At 43.9% G+C, this 17,189-nt stretch overlaps 1 protein-coding gene across 1 annotated transcript; it reads right to left on the bottom strand.

Annotated features, from left to right (window-relative positions):
• Positions 1 to 344: 344 nt before the first annotated feature.
• On the bottom strand, positions 345 to 11,975 carry ajm1 (apical junction component 1 homolog). Its single transcript, XM_041242618.1, has 2 exons — positions 11,586 to 11,975; positions 345 to 6,617 (listed from the first exon to the last, which is right to left on the bottom strand). The coding sequence occupies exon 2, from the start codon at positions 6,560 to 6,562 to the stop codon at positions 3,281 to 3,283; it is 3,282 nt and encodes a 1,093-aa protein (XP_041098552.1). The 5' UTR covers positions 6,563 to 6,617; positions 11,586 to 11,975; the 3' UTR covers positions 345 to 3,280.
• Positions 11,976 to 17,189: the final 5,214 nt, after the last annotated feature.

Raw genomic sequence — 17,189 nt, 5'->3', positions numbered from 1 at the left:
AATGCTTGTCGTGGGCTCAGTGTATAAACGGATGTGACAGGTACACAGATGGGATGCTCGCTCTGGGTTTGAATCCAGTTCATTTATTAAATATGCATTATAAATAGCACACAGTCAGACAAATAGAAAATACAGTGAGCGACGATTAAGTTCCAGTTCCTCTTCTGCTCGGATTGTTGATTTGTCACACGGAACGTCAGAAGAACTGCTAGACCTAGCCATGTGTTCCTTTCCATTTACAGCGCAGGATGTCAGTACAATCAAAATGCCATCAAATACAGAATTATTATTATTAGGAATATTATTTGATATCCAGAATAAACTTTTAAAATAAATAAATCAAGCGGACCTTTTTTTTTTTTTTTGCATCATAATAAAATCATACATAATAAAATATAAATAACATGCATTCAATAAAATCGTCAATCCCAACTGTACATAGTTCTCAGGCAAGAGAACCTGAAAGATGCTGTGATTTGTGTCCCTTTAAAAGCAGCAGTGACACTGTCTGTGTTGTGTTAGCTAGCCTGCGTGCAACACTCTAGTGTTCATGCTAAGACTGTCACTATTACTGCAGCTGGGCGTAGCTCACTGCACCGAACCATCGAACACAGTTAATGAACTGGGAAACACATGACAGGACAAGACATACAGAGACGTCTTAACTCGCCTTTCACGTCCAGAGCAGGTATTTCAAACAACACGGCAGCAGCAGGACACGTCACAAACACACCCCGCTGTCTGTTACAATGCAGCCGATCTTTAAGGATTGTTTTAAGGAATATTTTTTTGTAAAGTTTAAGTTATCTTGGGGAAAATCATAACAAACTCATTAACCCCCTCTGAGGCAGCTAACAAAAAAAAAAAGGTCCCATTAACTGCAGTATGAACTGAACAGGCATTTAAAAAACACACACAGCCCTTAAAGAAACACTCCTTAAAACAGTCCTTTGATTTGAAGGGCATGCCCGGCTACCCAAAGAAGAATCTGCGTCACACAGACTGGGATCAGTTCAGCGAAGCACAAACTGCGCTCACCCACAAGGGAAGCCAGAAGCGATGCATTACAGCAGCCAGCTCGTTTCATGGCATATACAGTATTATTCAGAAAATTGAAAATCTGGGGACAGTACAACGTGGCTACAAAGTAACCATTGTAATTGACGGGAGGCCAGTGCCATTAGTAAGTATGGATTACAAGCTGTTTGTTCAGTGCAATATATAACGGCCTGGCTGTGTTATACCTTTGCCCTACTTGATAAGATCCATCTTTTTGATCAGTTTTCGCAAAACCAATCTGTACTTATCATTGCAGTGCATTTCAATGATTAAAAAAGATCTTTAATCAATTAGTCAAACCGAGTTCAGTGGAATATACTACCATCCGCATTACAATGTAAAAACCTTCAGATCAGATTAAAAAACGAACGCAGTAACTAAAAGAACTGTTTTTGTACAATCTGGTCTTCATATATAAAACGAAAATAGGGACATAGCTAGAATAAACACACAAGCTCCGCATCTTTAGATTCATCGTGCTGATGCAAACTCACACTGGCACATGCAGGGTACAGTTAATATCAGAGCCCTCTTTGCTTCACCTTTAGCAAATTAGTTACAAAATTATAGCAGCAATAATAAATTATTACCTGAACCAAGCAGTCCGCACATCTGATACTTTTTACATTATTATTATTATTATTATTATTATTTATTATTATTATTATTATTATAATCTTCACATATGCAGTTTAAAAGGAAAGAAGTGAGAAAAATGGAAAGAAAGAAAAATACTTTTCTGAACTGGAAGGTTATGAATTCAAAGCAATGAACAACGGCTGGTCCTGGAAAAACACGTGATTTCCTTGGTTTGAAAACGGTAAAACAGATTTGTAAATATAAGAGGATCAACATCTTCTTTAGTGCCTAAGATACTTTCTGACCCTCTATTTAATAATGACCCCACCCCACCCCAATCGGGGAATATGAACCACAGGCCACAACAGTTTGGCATCAAAGTAACACTCCACTAGTAAGACCCGCTCATGTGTCAGCCTGCTTTGAGAAAGGATCAGCTGCCCACCACATGTGAACTGTAACAATAAATGGTGTGCGAAGATCCCAGACTCATCCAAACACACGGAATGAAAATCTTTTTAAACACAATGTTTTCTACGATTGTCCTTGAGGTGCCAGCAATTAAAGAAGAAGTAGAGTGGTTCCCAAAAATATAGCGTGACACACCCCCACGTGTTGCTACTGCTGTTTAAATAACGTCCCTGTGTTTGATCTATCCACCGTTAACACCCTGGCAACTTTTAAAACTTTTAAAGTCTTTTTCAAAACAGCCGCTCTAGTGCGCTGATTTCTGGCAACCCTGTGTTCACTTCTGCGATTACTACAGGGTAACCTGTACGTGGCTAGGCTGTTATACTAGCGAGGAAGACCGCTCTCTCCAAGCCCATTGGACGTGTTCTTTAGTTCTAGCTATGACGTGACATGTGGTTCTCCTTGTTTAAGGTCTTGGATTTAATGAAGTCAGTTACATGCTGCTTATGCTGTGAGTCTGACTTCAGCCTGATCAGTCATTCGGCTCTGCTTTCGCTGTGCTGTCAGTGAGCGCTCGTTAATCCAAACCGCTATCAGAAACACGGCTTCCTTAGAGACAGAGAGGGCTACCCTAACCTGACCTCAGGACAGATAGTTTGGCTTAGAGTTCTATATTTGATGATGAGAAAATACATATTGGCAATTTCATAATTATAAAAAAAAATATACACTTAAAAACTAAAATAAAAACCGGTTGTGCAATAACACGAATTTTACAGGTGCAGCCTCAGACTATTTACCGTACGTTCATTCCAAAGATATTCATAGGTACTTGTGACTATTATATTTTAAAGCATTACCATTGTTTTATTTAGCTGATCTTGGCTATTATTCTGTGGCATCTCTTTGAGAGAACTGCACCATCAGTGTCTTTCAATAAGACACCCCTACAGTCCAGGGTCGCCTAGCCTTGGCAGTAAGACACACAGCACTGGTATCACCGCACAGTGGGGTATATGAATGATCCTATTGCCTTTTGAACCAGCTCTGAAACTACAACAGACAATAGTTTCCGATTATAAATAAAGCTGACTAGGCAAACATGTACAGTACTATACCTTTTTTTTTCTCCATAGCAAAATACATATCTACAAACATATATAATAAATAGGCTTCATGTTTACTATGTATAACAATATAGATATATTTTTAACATCAAAGGTGCACTTGATCAGATAATGTCATCCAGGAGGTTGGGGGTTCCTACCCAGTCCAGTGTCCTGGGCTCAGACGCAGCCATGATCATACACATGAACTGCTTCCCAGTCCGCTTGTCGATGGGGTAGATACTGGTAGGTGTGAATCTCTTATTACTCTCCACAAACTCGCACAGCTGCTGATAGATTTTGGGGTACTCATGGCGTAGGAAGACCCCCCTGGTCCTCAGCTCCCGCTGGATGTTGATGAAGCAGATCTCCCTGGCTTTCCTTCCCTCCTCTCCTTCCTTATCGATGTCTGCCATCCCCGGGGGTGGGGTCAGGATCAAGGTCTCCATCTCGCTCTCCTTTTTCAGGATCTTCTTCTCCGGGCTGGAGGAGGCCAGGGCTACCTTGGCATACTTCCTGACAGTCGGAACTTGGACTCTCGGAGAGGGGCTGTTAGGCACTTTTTCGCCCACAGCTATAGAAACATTCAAAAGGAAGCATTCGTTTGGGTCGTACTCATTCCCGGCTTCCTGCAGCTCCTTGCAGTAGTCGCCCAGGTTGTCCTTGTAGCCATCGAGCTCCCTCAAGGAGAGATATGTGGGGGACATGAGGAGGCTCTCCAGTCCGTACTGCAGGAAGTTATCGGCCGAGCCGGGGCTGGGGAAACCCAGGAACAAGACCCCCCTTCCGCGGGACAGAAATCCTACCTTGGCGATGCGAGAGAAAGCTTTGTGGACCTCTGCATTCTCCCGGCAGATTTTGAGAACGTGTCTGCAAACGCTGCCGATGCGCCCGTAAAGGCAGTTCTCCTTGTGGATGTCCCAGTCCTCTCTGCGGCAATTCCGGGAGCAGTAATAGGTGTAGCAGCTGTGGCAGGACTTGAAGTAGAGGCAGGCGTTGAATAAGGTCTCTGTCCGGCGACACTTGCTGTTGGAGCACATCATTGTGTCGTCGTCATCTGTGCTCTGGTCCGGAGAGCCTTCATCTAGCTCCTTCTGGAGGACATCACAGCCACTGTCAAGTTCTTTGTGGACTTCATGAGTCAGCTTTGTAGAAGTGGGCTGCTTCTTTAACGGGACGGGATTCCCATTGGGGTCTGTTTTGGCTGAGGAACCAGCATCGTCCTCGTTAATCAGCTTCTTCAGCTGGTCCAGCAAGTCCTTACTGGGTCTCCTGCTGGATGGGGGCTTGTAGTCGATGACTAAGTCTGCCAGGAGTTCGTCTAGCTGCTCGAGACTTTGCTGGAGGGAGGCGCTGTTGTGAGTTTTCTCTTTGGTAGGATTCCCCTGATAGGAATGTGGTTCTTGGTGAGAAGCACTTGGGGCTCTGCCAGAGTCCAGGACATCCCAGCTGGCAGAGCGTCCCTCCGTTTTTCTGAGAGCACTGGGGCGGATGTCATTGTCTGTGATGGTGATCTCAGGGGTTACGAACCACATCCTGCTGAGGGAGTTCCGTCCCCCTTCTGTGCAAACCTTCTCCATGAGCGAGGTTTCCGACATGGAAAGTGCTGCGTAGCGCCTGGGCGAACTGGAGAGATTGACTACCACTGGCTGGCGTCTTTCATCTGGGGACAAGGCACGCTTCCCTTGGGCAAGAAGGTTCTCGTAGCTCCTGCCACGCTGCACTGGCTGCTCCCTTTGGATGTTGTGGTTCAGGATGTTGTCCCAGGATCTGGAGTAGTGCCGGGTGTCCGTCCCCAGCCTGTGCTGGTCCAAACAGTGGGAGGCGTACCAAGGAGAAAGCACAGGCTCTTGCCTGGATCTCTGGGTTGCGTACTGTGTTGAAGGGTGGTGGGTGGCGTATCCGGTCGGCTCAGGACCGTACCAATCGCTGAAAACAGCCTGAGGCATTCTGGTGCGGCGGTACTGCCCGCGGCTTTCTGTATAATAAGCCCTTGAAGGAACGTGATGCTCAGGGGGTGTCACAATGTGTTCATTCGTGTAGGACATCTTGGACGGGACGCACTGAACTGGGTACGTTCTGGGATCCTCACCATAAAAAGTCCTAGACGGGGCAGTCTGGACTATATAGTGCTGTGGCTCGTTCGTGGAATAAGGTTTGGGGTACACGGGTATGGGATATTGCCTTGGCTCTTCAGTGTAAAATGGTTGGCCAGGTACAGCGTGGACCATATGAGTCCTTTGATCAAGCCCGGACTGTGCTTTAGCGGTAAAGTTTTGGCTGGGGTAACTATGATGCTCTCCTTGATAGAAAGTTCTGGCAGGGGGGGCTGGAGAGGGATACCTCCCATGCTCCTCTGTATAAAAAAATTTGGTTGGCACATTGGGGCTGGAATAAGCCCTGCGCTCCCATCCGGGGTAATCCCGCTGCTCTCTGGGAGAAAGCATCCTTTGTAAAGGGATGTCCGCCTGCGGGATGTAGTCGTACGGCATGGTGTTGTGATGCTGGTAAACCTGCTTATAATCTCCACTGTAGGAGTCACTGGGGGTGGGAGTCCTGGAGACCTGCCAACCACTTGGCAAGATCAGGCTCCTGCTACTTCCGCTGGGGTATCTCTGCCAGGGCACTTCTGCTCTGGGTGTTGGTGGCTTGACGTTTCTCGCAGCGTGCTGGAGAACAGCCTCATCTGGCTTGATATCCATGCGGCACTTGACGTGAGGGCTGGCGGACGGTTTGCCTGGCTGGTTCTCATCAAAGGACTCCGGCACAAACAGCGGTGAGTATCGTTTGGAGTCTCCCCTCTGCGGCTGGAGCTTGATGGGGTGGACTTCGTTCATCATGGCCCGGTTGGCTGCATAAGAGGCTTCCCTGTGAGGGGAGGTCTCTGGCTTCCTAGGGGGGTCACGCAGAGCAGCTCGCTGTACTTCCCTTCCCCTCCTGACAGGTGGAGGAGTCACCTCAAGGGGCACTGGCGTGAATGTGCTCTTCACCCTGGGAGCACTTTTGGACCTTGTCCTTCTCTTGAGATCGGGTCTCACTGCATCTCTGGTGGCTTCCACAGGTTGCTGAGGTGGGGGTTTGGAGTTGAACAGATCTGGGGAAGAGAACCGGAGGTGAGCCTGCTGCCCGAGAGAGTTCCGAGCAGCCTCCGGGTTCAACATCTGCCTCTCGGTCCTCCTGTAAGGGTACTCCATTGAGGAACTCGAAGCTTTGGGGTCGTCCAGTGACTCGAGGAAGTCAAAGCTTCGACAGTGCCTTTTGTTGAACGTTTTCTGATTATCCTCCAGCTTGCTCAGGGTGTGAAGATCACATTGTTTGGACAGACAGGAGTCGGTAGAAGTCAGATTCACTTTAATGTCTCGATACACAGTCGACACCAGTATGTCAGGCGGGTCTGTTCGTGTCATCTTAAAGAGACTCTTCTAGTTTTTCCCCCTCAGATCATTTTAAGGTAAATATGGCCTGTAAAGAGAACAGAAAAACAGTATTTAATTGCATTACTTAGATAAAAAAAAACAACTAAATGCATACAAGGCTGGGGGGATGCATCATGACATTTCATCACCAACAACACAGATTCACTACGATCACAGTAGCAAATCACATGATAGTTATTACATAATTATACTTTGTTTATCAACACTAATTTGCATTCATTTCAAACAAAAGAATGCGCAGCACAAGCCAGTATGTAAGCTAGTGCTACTCCAGCAGCCCTGAAAGTGGTATTGTCACCCTGCTGAAAGTAGTTTAAAGCCTGGATTTAAACTGGACTCAAAGACACAGCGAGTTCTGGTTTAACCCCGGTGCAGCACAGACAGTATCACCATGCTGGGCATAGTCTTTGGTTCTCATACAAAAGCTGATGATTCAGTTTCTTTTGCATTATGTGCATGCTCCTCCATGAGGGAGGTCAGTCAGCCAGTTCACAGCCCAATGAAAAGGAGTGATGGAAAGAACCAAGAAACTGCCCACCGATCAAACAGCAATTACAGCCACGTCCTTGTCCTTGAGTTTAAGGACACGTTCCTGCGGAGACAGCGGTTTGAACAGGACTTTGTGCACCGCACTAAAAAAGTTACCATGGCACTGCATAGCCAGACAGCTTAAAAAAACAGGTTCGGTTTTCACTGGCACAAAGAGGCAATTATTCTTTAAGGTCTTCAACAGGATTCTATCATTTCTGATCCTTGGTCTTCCAGTGCATTTAATAGCTGTTTGAACTTTCTGAGGGGGGTAGTCTGTATACATTATAGTCTGAATATTACAACCTGACAATAACAACGTAAGATTAGAACACCATTGTGTGTGTGTGTGTGTGTGTGTGTGTGTGTGTGTGTGTGTGTGTGTATATATATATATATATATATATATATATATATATATATATATATATATATATATCCCATCCAGCTGGATGTCTTTGAATAGCCAATTCTCTCTGCTGGATCACAGAAAACATGAACCCTCTTCTTTTCTTCATACACACAAAAGACTTGAAATGATGCCCCACTTCCTTACCCTGTCTACAAACATCTGCAGAGCAAACAGAAGAAAAGGGAGTACAATTTAGCTGTGACGCTTCATGGGTAAGTTTAAAGGATCTTCACATTATTATAGAAAAAAAAAATCATTTGCACAGAACTGCTTATTGCCGGCTGTGTAATTCTCCACAGAAAGGTCAGAGAGAGCTGTTCCAGGCTCCTAATGACCCTGTGAATCTCTCATAAGGGCTTGTGGCTAAGGAAGCTGCAACCTCATGGAGCACATCAATTCTTCAAACAGATCTAAAGTAATTCAGAATCTGAGAACACACAGAGCCCCTATAGTGCTTGACACCGGTGTGCTGTCCTCATTCGTGACAGCCTGTCTGCTTCTTAGCGGAGATGGTCTGTTAATCAGGTATTGATCGACATGGCTTTATTTTGCGAGCCTCAATTAAACATTCATTGGTCCGATTAATCGCCATGGTGCCCTTTTTGGATATAACACAATAATAGCACATGCTTTTTCCAGTTATATTTAAAAGGCTTTCGTGAAGATTCTTTATTTTATTTTTTTGCATTTTGCTTGTTAATAATAACGTTTTCTCAAAGAATATATCACATAATCGCACTTTACAGCAGAAAACTTTAACATCCCTTCTCTTGAGGCACATTGCAGATCTGCTTCAGAAATCTTTATTTTTATGCTAACTGGATAACCTTGGCTATCCCTCGAGATTTTAACCCAGGCCTCCAGAGATAAAAGACTTACCTACAGTGTCTATTAGCCCTCAAGCAAATGACACTCATACATAAAATCTGGGTTGATGACACTACAGGGACTGGTTAATATAAAGTTTACATAACTTGGTAAATCAATCTCTGCCTGCCTGCCCGCCTACCTGCCTGCCCCCTTGAATCTTCATGCTTGCAAACTCACTCTGCGCTATGCAATAAAGAGCCTAAGTGCTTTTTCGAGTTCCATTATGGATAATTGGCCCTGGGTGAAACATTAATTGAGCTACAGACAATATTTTTTGCTGCTGCCTTCTGCTTTACAGTAAACGTCTCACTGCTTTGTTTGCTAGCCGCAATCCGGCAAAAAGCAGTGCACTGCAAATTATATTAAAAGCCTCCTTATTTTTAAGCATTTCTGCTTCATATCACATTTGTAGTAATTGTATTGCTGTCCCCTTAAACGTTAGGACATTTGAATTCATTCTGAGTAGTTCTTATGCTGAGGGAACACGGACTCCACGCTGTGGCTTGGAGCTTGGTTTCAGGGGGCTAGGTTTCTTGGCACTGCGCGGCACACCCGGAGAGATGTGGGGTGTGATGCAGCAAAGTCGCTTCAGACTGCCTTTACTGTTACTCCTCGAATGTAAAGAGGATCACCTTTATACTGACATAATTTTAGAGACACTTCCGTGCAGAGCCAGTATGTTCCCGGTCCTGTGCAATCCTGCTCTCCACCGCACTTAGAGACTCGTATTACACTCCAGGGAGAATGAGCTGTTTGTGGCATGAAGATGATCAGCCTTCTTCCTGTCCATGCTGACATGCATGAGGAATCCCTGTCTCCATGCTGACCTCCCTACCCCGCAGAGCAAAGCCATCTTCCCACCCTTTTAAAGGTGTGATATTAACACTGATCTAATGCACTGCTGTAAACCCTGCCTGACACACTGAATCCAGCTGTTTTTCCAATCTGATTCTTTACAATCTTGCCCGGGTTTAAGGGGGTCGAAGCAGAGCCGTACAGCTGATTTGGGCTTTGGTCAAGTGGTTGGCGGGATCGCTCTCCCTGCAATGAAGGCCTGACATTAAGAGACATGTGCAATAGGGCACGCACCCAGCCTGCTGTATGTAGCGGTGGAGTCAAGCCCGAACCGGCTGGAAAACTGTTTTCTATAGGCAGCAGTAGTGCAGTCGAGCCCTAACTAGCATCGTGCAGAAGCGAAGTCACATGACTCGCATCAAGCACACAGCTGTCCGACTCAATCAGTCGTCATCTTGATTCAATGAAACTTCTTCTATTGCTTCCTTAGGAAGGCTAAAAATGCTGACAAAGACGACATCAACAGTGCATCGACTACTACTGTGGACACAAACGAAGCCACTGACACGCAACAACAGGCACTGGTGGAGTTCAAGAACTGGACCATTTATTTATTTATTTATTTTTTTTACTATTTCTCTACTGGTTTCAAGTTTGGAAAACGCCAATCAGACAGACGTTTCTGTTCCTGCCTCAATCAGTTACACTACTTTTCTCGTGCTTGTATAACCTAATTTAATTGATTGAGTGTTGTTGATTTGATCATGCAAACCAAACACTGTAGTGACAGATAAAAAGCCTTGCACTGTGCACAACGCCTTCTGGAAATATAAAACACACACACACACACACACACACACACACACACACACACACACACACACAACTTTTTACACTACAGTGTTTGGTTTGCATGATCAAATCAACACGCACAGCAACGGAAATAACACAAGCCAGCACAAGCTCTGTTTTCTAGTTGTAAGAAAAAAGGGTCTTGCATTAACTTATTAGTCTTCCACTGCTAGTTGTTTACCTTACAATTACGCAAAACAGCCAAGCTGAATTTCAAAGGTAGAATAGTCTTGGTGATCGCTCAAGCGCACACAGCTACATCACCTGGAATCGGAAGACCCCACGGCTGCCCCAGCACTGGTCACGTGTCAGACTATGCCTCTGCTTGAAGGCGAACATACTGCACTTCACCCTATACTCTGCAGCGCTGTATCAATGCAAGCGGGGTTCCGCAAACACATTGTAAACACAGTATCATGCACACAGTGCTGTACGAGGAGGCTATTGCGGCGATAGAAATAAATACATTAATTAATGGTGACATACAATCTTGCAACTGCAGTCGCCCGCCCTCACCCGTTATAGTTCTCACCTGATAATAATAGTATGACCTTACTGAATACATTGCATAGTGTGATAGATAGATAGATAGATAGATAGATAGATGCCATTTCAAATCGAATGGTTCTTAAATTCCTACAGTATTGTACACTTCAGTATATGTGAGACTGTTGATTGATTAGCAATGTGTTGACTCCTGCAGTGTACAGGTTTTTAAAAACAAAATGAATATAGAATAGATATTACTGCTAATATTATATAGACTCGCTATAATAATATAGCCTGCTACAACAGCATCCTTATATTCACTGTATAAGTCATACCACACATCCCAAAACTACACAATCTTGCGGTTTCTCATCTTTCAAATGGACACACACGGTGTGTAGATTAGCAAGCACAGTATTTTATAAATGCAAATACTGCACATTGCGCAGGTGGGTATGCAAAACGGACTCACATTAATAACGCAATTAGCAGCTATGTCGTGTCCATGAAGCATGTACTTAATGGTTAGAACGCGTGATCTAATATTTCAAAGAGTAATTATACCAAACCCAACCTTTATCCACTGCCTTGATTTAGGTCTGCATGTAGTTAAAAAGCTACAATGAAACGCTGTACTGTAGATGTGCCTGTTTGCTTTAGAATTATTATTATATCTCCATAGTTTTGCTGTACTCCAATATACAGTGTCGCTTTTTGAAGCACTGTTAATTTGTATTATATATATATATATATATATATATATATATATATATATATATATATATATATATATATATATATATATATATATAGATAGATAGATAGATAGATAGATAGATAGATAGATAGATATAGCATTCATTTTAAGTGGAGCAGCATTTTCTGTGATCACACACACGAACAGTATAGCTTCATCGCTGTTATAAATGGCACCCCTGCCGGATCACACACAGCTATTTCCAGAGAGATGCAACCCTTATTAAAACAACGTATTTCATACAATACTTTCTTTTTTATGTATTTATTTGAACAGAACTCGATCCTTACCGTTCTGCTGTTGGGTTGTTCTGACCCTGTACGCATTCCTCTTCGGTGTCGGTATAATGAGACTTCTTTCTTTTTTCTTGTTTTTTTTAAACAAACGCACAGCAGTAAACACGCAATCCGCTTTTATTCGATGCCTTCATTGTGTTGTTTTCACTGCCGGCTGCTTCTTGCTGGTTTCATTCAGCAGTATTGATGGGGTTTTGCACCCAAGAGACTGACGCTGGTGTTAGATTTGCTCTTGAAACCAGCGCGGTCGCTGCTGTTGTATTTCCAATGCGTATTTCTGTGCATTGAGAAAGGGGAGTTGCAAGCTGACTATCCTTGCTAGCACGGTATACAACCCTTTCACGTCGCCGTCATCTCCGCCTCTCTCTCTCCTCTCGTCTCTGATTGAAACACTTCGGATTCAGACTCAACGCTGCCTCTATCGAGCGCTGTAAAGAAGCTTATAAATGAGCATGAAAGGTTAATGATTTAAAGTTATAAAAATGAGTAACCAGTACCAGTTTAATACCTTTTTTCAGTTATTGGCACCAACATTATAAACACACTGGCTTGCAAATGTTTTTTGCAGGTTATTATGGTGCATGTCAGACACTAATGCAAAACCTAGGTCTCATCAGCATCACTGCCAACACAGAAGAAAAAAATGTTTCAATATTCAGAAGAGTACAGTGCATTCCCGGGGAAATAACCTGTATAAAAGCTTCCCATAGTAAAAGCACTGCAAATGTAATAAAGCGTAGTGAAAGCCTGGTCAATCATAGGTACTGTAAGCAGTGTGAAACACAGAGAGGTCTGCTAAAGCATATTAATAAACATGGCAAACCAGGGTGAACTAATGCATAGTATAACCATGGGGAAAGCATGGGAAAAATGCAGAAATACTGTGGTACACTTTTATAAGGCTGCCATCAAGTAAAATCAGCTTAAGTGGACTCTGAATTAAAAATAAAGCCGGACACCAGACATGTGACACCAAGAGCAAATTTACTTAGCAGAGAAATTCCTGTCCAGGGGAGAGCACAACAAACAAGCTGAGACTTGCAGGCCGTGACGAGAAGCTGGCCCTGGTTAACTGTTAACTTTGTGTCTCTGGAACAGGCATACGCTTGGGTCCTGTTGTTCAGGAGTCTTTTCAAAGACAAACCTGATGGAGCGCAAAGAAGTGAGTGGAGCATTTACTGTGCCACGCAGGGGGTTGTAACCAGACATGCAACTGGCGCAGTTTGTTTCTCTGTATAATCTGTGATCTATTGTAATAAGCTGTAACAAAAAAATAAAAAAAACGTTGAGATGCTTGCTGCAATTGCTAGAATTGGCCAGCTGGTGGCGCTGTTGAAAGTTAAAAAATCTGTAAGTAGACATTACAACAACAAGCCACTGGATGGCACTGTGACTGGAATGCCACTGCTATCCTAATATGTTTAAACAGCATAAGATAATTGCACAAACCAAATCCCATTTGTAGTTATTCTTCTTTGGTGCATTTTCTTGTACAGTCCAGTAAAGCCCTTGCTTGCACAGTGCCTGATTGCAGCTGTATCTTTAAGGAGCACAACTATTATATGGAAACGCTCCCTGTCACACCATGATGGGCACAGACACCCCCAGCCACACACTGCTGCCCTGTGAGTGGAGGAAGCCAGTCATGTCCTTGTCTCCAGCACTAATTCTTCGACTGAGATAATGTTCGGCCTGTCTGTGCACAGTCATTTCAATAACTGCCATTAAATTATGCCTCCCACTTCTAGTCCCTCGGAGAAAGACAGGCATGCAATTTTCTTAATGCAGTCATTAAGATTAAGATTTATATCCTAAAAAAAAACCAAAAAGTACCTGGCACCTAGACTTAACCCTTGATAAAATCAACACTGCATAAATTAAAAAACACAGCGGCTGAATTATTTTCAGTTTGTGATTGAAACACGTCTGGCACTATAATTATCATTGAATAACGCCACAGAGCTCTGATTTAATTAACTAAAGCTGTAGTGTTTATAAGCACTTTTCTAATATCTGCATATCAATTTGTTTACGTTCCATTCTCTGAAAACCCCCCGTAAATATAATCATATAATAGAAGCTACACACAATGCAAGTCCCTTAGCTCATGCTAGATACATACGTACTGTACACAGGGTCTCAGTGTGTCTGGGCGCATTCTGTACTGTAAAGTGACGTGCTATTTGCTTGGAAGTCACATGGCAGTCATGATTATGTTTTCCAGATGGGCTGCCAGTCAGTGCAGGCTTGTTCCACGGCTTGAGAGGAGCTGGTGCTGCCAGGCAAGGTCAGGCATGAAATGAATTCAGGTGGCATCAGTCTGCTCCTGGGGAATGTGATTACAGATCACACAGAGGGCACTGCTGTCGACCGGAAAGACAGGCATTGCTCTTAAACCGTGGACCTTACCATGCTTTACCATTCCTCTCTGTGTTACCCATGCTTTACCATTCCTCTCTGTGTTACCCATGCTTTACCATTCCTCTCTGTGTTACCCATGCTTTACCATTCCTCTCTGTGTTACCCATGCTTTACCATTCCTCTCTGTGTTACCCATGCTTTACCATTCCTCTCTGTGTTACCCATGCTTTACCATTCCTCTCTGTGTTACCCATGCTTTACCATTCCTCTCTGTGTTACCCATGCTTTACCATTCCTCTCTGTGTTACCCATGCTTTACCATTCCTCTCTGTGTTACCCATGCTTTACCATTCCTCTCTGTGTTACCCATGCTTTACCATTCCTCTCTGTGTTACCCATGCTTTACCATTCCTCTCTGTGTTACCCATGCTTTACCATTCCTCTCTGTGTTACCCATGCTTTACCATTCCTCTCTGTGTTACCCATGCTTTACCATTCCTCTCTGTGTTACCATGCTTTACCATTCCTCTCTGTGTTACCCATGCTTTACCATTCCTCTCTGTGTTACCCATGCTTTACCATTCCTCTCTGTGTTACCCATGCTTTACCATTCCTCTCTGTGTTACCCATGCTTTACCATTCCTCTCTGTGTTACCCATGCTTTACCATTCCTCTCTGTGTTACCCATGCTTTACCATTCCTCTCTGTGTTACCCATGCTTTACCATTCCTCTCTGTGTTACCCACCCATGCTTTACCATTCCTCTCTGTGTTACCCATGCTTTACCATTCCTCTCTGTGTTACCCATGCTTTACCATTCCTCTCTGTGTTACCCATGCTTTACCATTCCTCTCTGTGTTACCCATGCTTTACCATTCCTCTCTGTGTTACCCATGCTTTACCATTCCTCTCTGTGTTACCCATGCTTTACCATTCCTCTCTGTGTTACCCATGCTTTACCATTCCTCTCTGTGTTACCCATGCTTTACCATTCCTCTCTGTGTTACCCATGCTTTACCATTCCTCTCTGTGTTACCCATGCTTTACCATTCCTCTCTGTGTTACCCATGCTTTACCATTCCTCTCTGTGTTACCCATGCTTTACCATTCCTCTCTGTGTTACCCATGCTTTACCATTCCTCTCTGTGTTACCCATTTAAACATTTAAATGAGGAATACACACTTTGATCATATTTAACATGCAATCCTCATTAATTTGTCAGTGACCAGCAGGCAGCATATATGCAATATTGACAAGTATTAGGTGCTAAACACACATTCAAATGCTAAAATGTGGACACAATATCATATCTCTATTTCTTAGAGGATTTGCACAGTACAGATCTGAAGGTTCGGTACTGTAATAGCAGTTTCTTTATCGAAATGCACAGCGCCTCCTAAAGTGGCATAACTGCTGATCTTTGTAAGAGGGAGCTGGTTGCGTGGCTCAAGGCAATTTTCAAAGCATTTTTAACCACATGCAAAGTTCACCAATGTGGATTTCAGCAATGTGGTAACAGTTGCTTGAAAAAGTTGTCTTCTATAACAAGTTGCTTCAACAGTTGTCCTCCAATGACCAACCTGATAAACTGAAGAGCGCAGTGCTGGAGAAACTGCAACACTGGAAATGAGATTGCAATCACAGTACAGAATGAGATTGCAATCACAGCACAGAATGAGATTGCAATCACAGCACAGAATGAGATTGCAATCACAGCACAGAATGAGATTGCAATCACAGCACAGAATGAGATTGCAATCACAGTACAGAATGAGATTGCAATCACAGCACAGAATGAGATTGCAATCACAGTACAGAATGAGATTGCAATCACAGCACAGAATGAGATTGCAATCACAGTACAGAATGAGATTGCAATCACAGCACAGAATGAGATTGCAATCACAGTACAGAATGAGATTGCAATCACAGCACAGAATGAGATTGCAATCACAGTACAGAATGAGATTGCAATCACAGTACAGAATGAGATTGCAATCACAGTACAGTGCAGTACTTCAGGTGACAACTGCCCTTGCACAATGCAATTCACGATGACAGAGCTGGAGGTGATGGGGTTTGCAGGGGATGTGAAAGAGATTGGATTGGGCTCAGCCCAGCTCTCTTATTGCTCCCGGACACTGATGGACCGCAGAGATGCCTTCACAGAGCCAGTTCCTTGGGGAAGGCAGAGCGTGACAGATTTAAATGATTGCACCAGCATTCACTGTGCAGTCGAGCAGCCAGCATGACAAGATGCCATTTAAACCTGTCACGACTTTAAAGGATATGAAATAAGAGCTATCGGAGCAGAGAGGTCAGATCTCAGTTACTGAGAAACTACAAGATACCAAGTCAAGCACACACAGGTGTTTGGCTAATGCCTTCACCGGTGTTACAATACATTGAGAAATGGTAATGTTGGATATTAATACATCGTCACTGAAAAAACAATTCAGGCTGAAATTCTAACCACATTTCCTGAAACAAACTGCGTGTCATCATTGATAAACATGCTAAGGGTTATTCACGATTTTATAATTCATTCACAGGTTGGCAATGTTGACAGCAGATTGTCCCTGTACTTTATTGTATAAGGGCCCTTCACTAGCTCACTGTTTTCAATATTTCATTATTTTTTGATGTGCAAGTCAGACAGTGGAATAAAGAGGGAGCCCTGTATGTATTTTAAACCCTCCCTACACACATGCACAAAGGCCCCCTGAAAGTGTGTGCAGACTGTCCTTGGAGTCTTGTTCTGCCTCCTTCAAGGTGAATACCTGTCCCTGCTGAACAAGCTCCAGTCTGGTCTGCACAGAGGCAGACACGGCATCAGCCTGCCAGCTAATAGCAGGTGTCCAAGTCTTTTTAAGGAAGTGATAAATCAATGGCAGCTGCCGGCACACTGTAGGGTAGGGTGATAAGAAGCTGCTGCCGCGTGAAAGAAGGGGAATCGATTAGCTTTACTCCAGCAGTCTGGAGCCAGAGAAGGGAGACATGATCCCACCCATCCCCAGAGGGACGGTCTCTTCGGTGCTTTGAAATGGGATAGGGCCATAGATAGACTGTCTGTCTGTCTGTCTGTCTGTCTGTCTGTCTCTTTGTCTGTCTGTCTGTCTGTCTGTCTGTCTGTCTGTCTGTCTGTCTGTCTGTCTGTCTGTCTGTCTGTCTGTCTGTCTGTCTGTCTGTCTGTCTGTCTGTCTGTCTGTCTGTCTGTCTCTCTCTGTCTGTCTGTC

Source organism: Polyodon spathula, unplaced genomic scaffold (genome assembly GCF_017654505.1).
Source record: "Polyodon spathula isolate WHYD16114869_AA unplaced genomic scaffold, ASM1765450v1 scaffolds_1412, whole genome shotgun sequence".
Classification (NCBI taxonomy): Eukaryota; Metazoa; Chordata; class Actinopteri; order Acipenseriformes; family Polyodontidae; genus Polyodon; species Polyodon spathula.
Note: the sequence above shows the minus strand (reverse complement) of the source record. Positions and strands in the feature narration are given on the sequence as shown.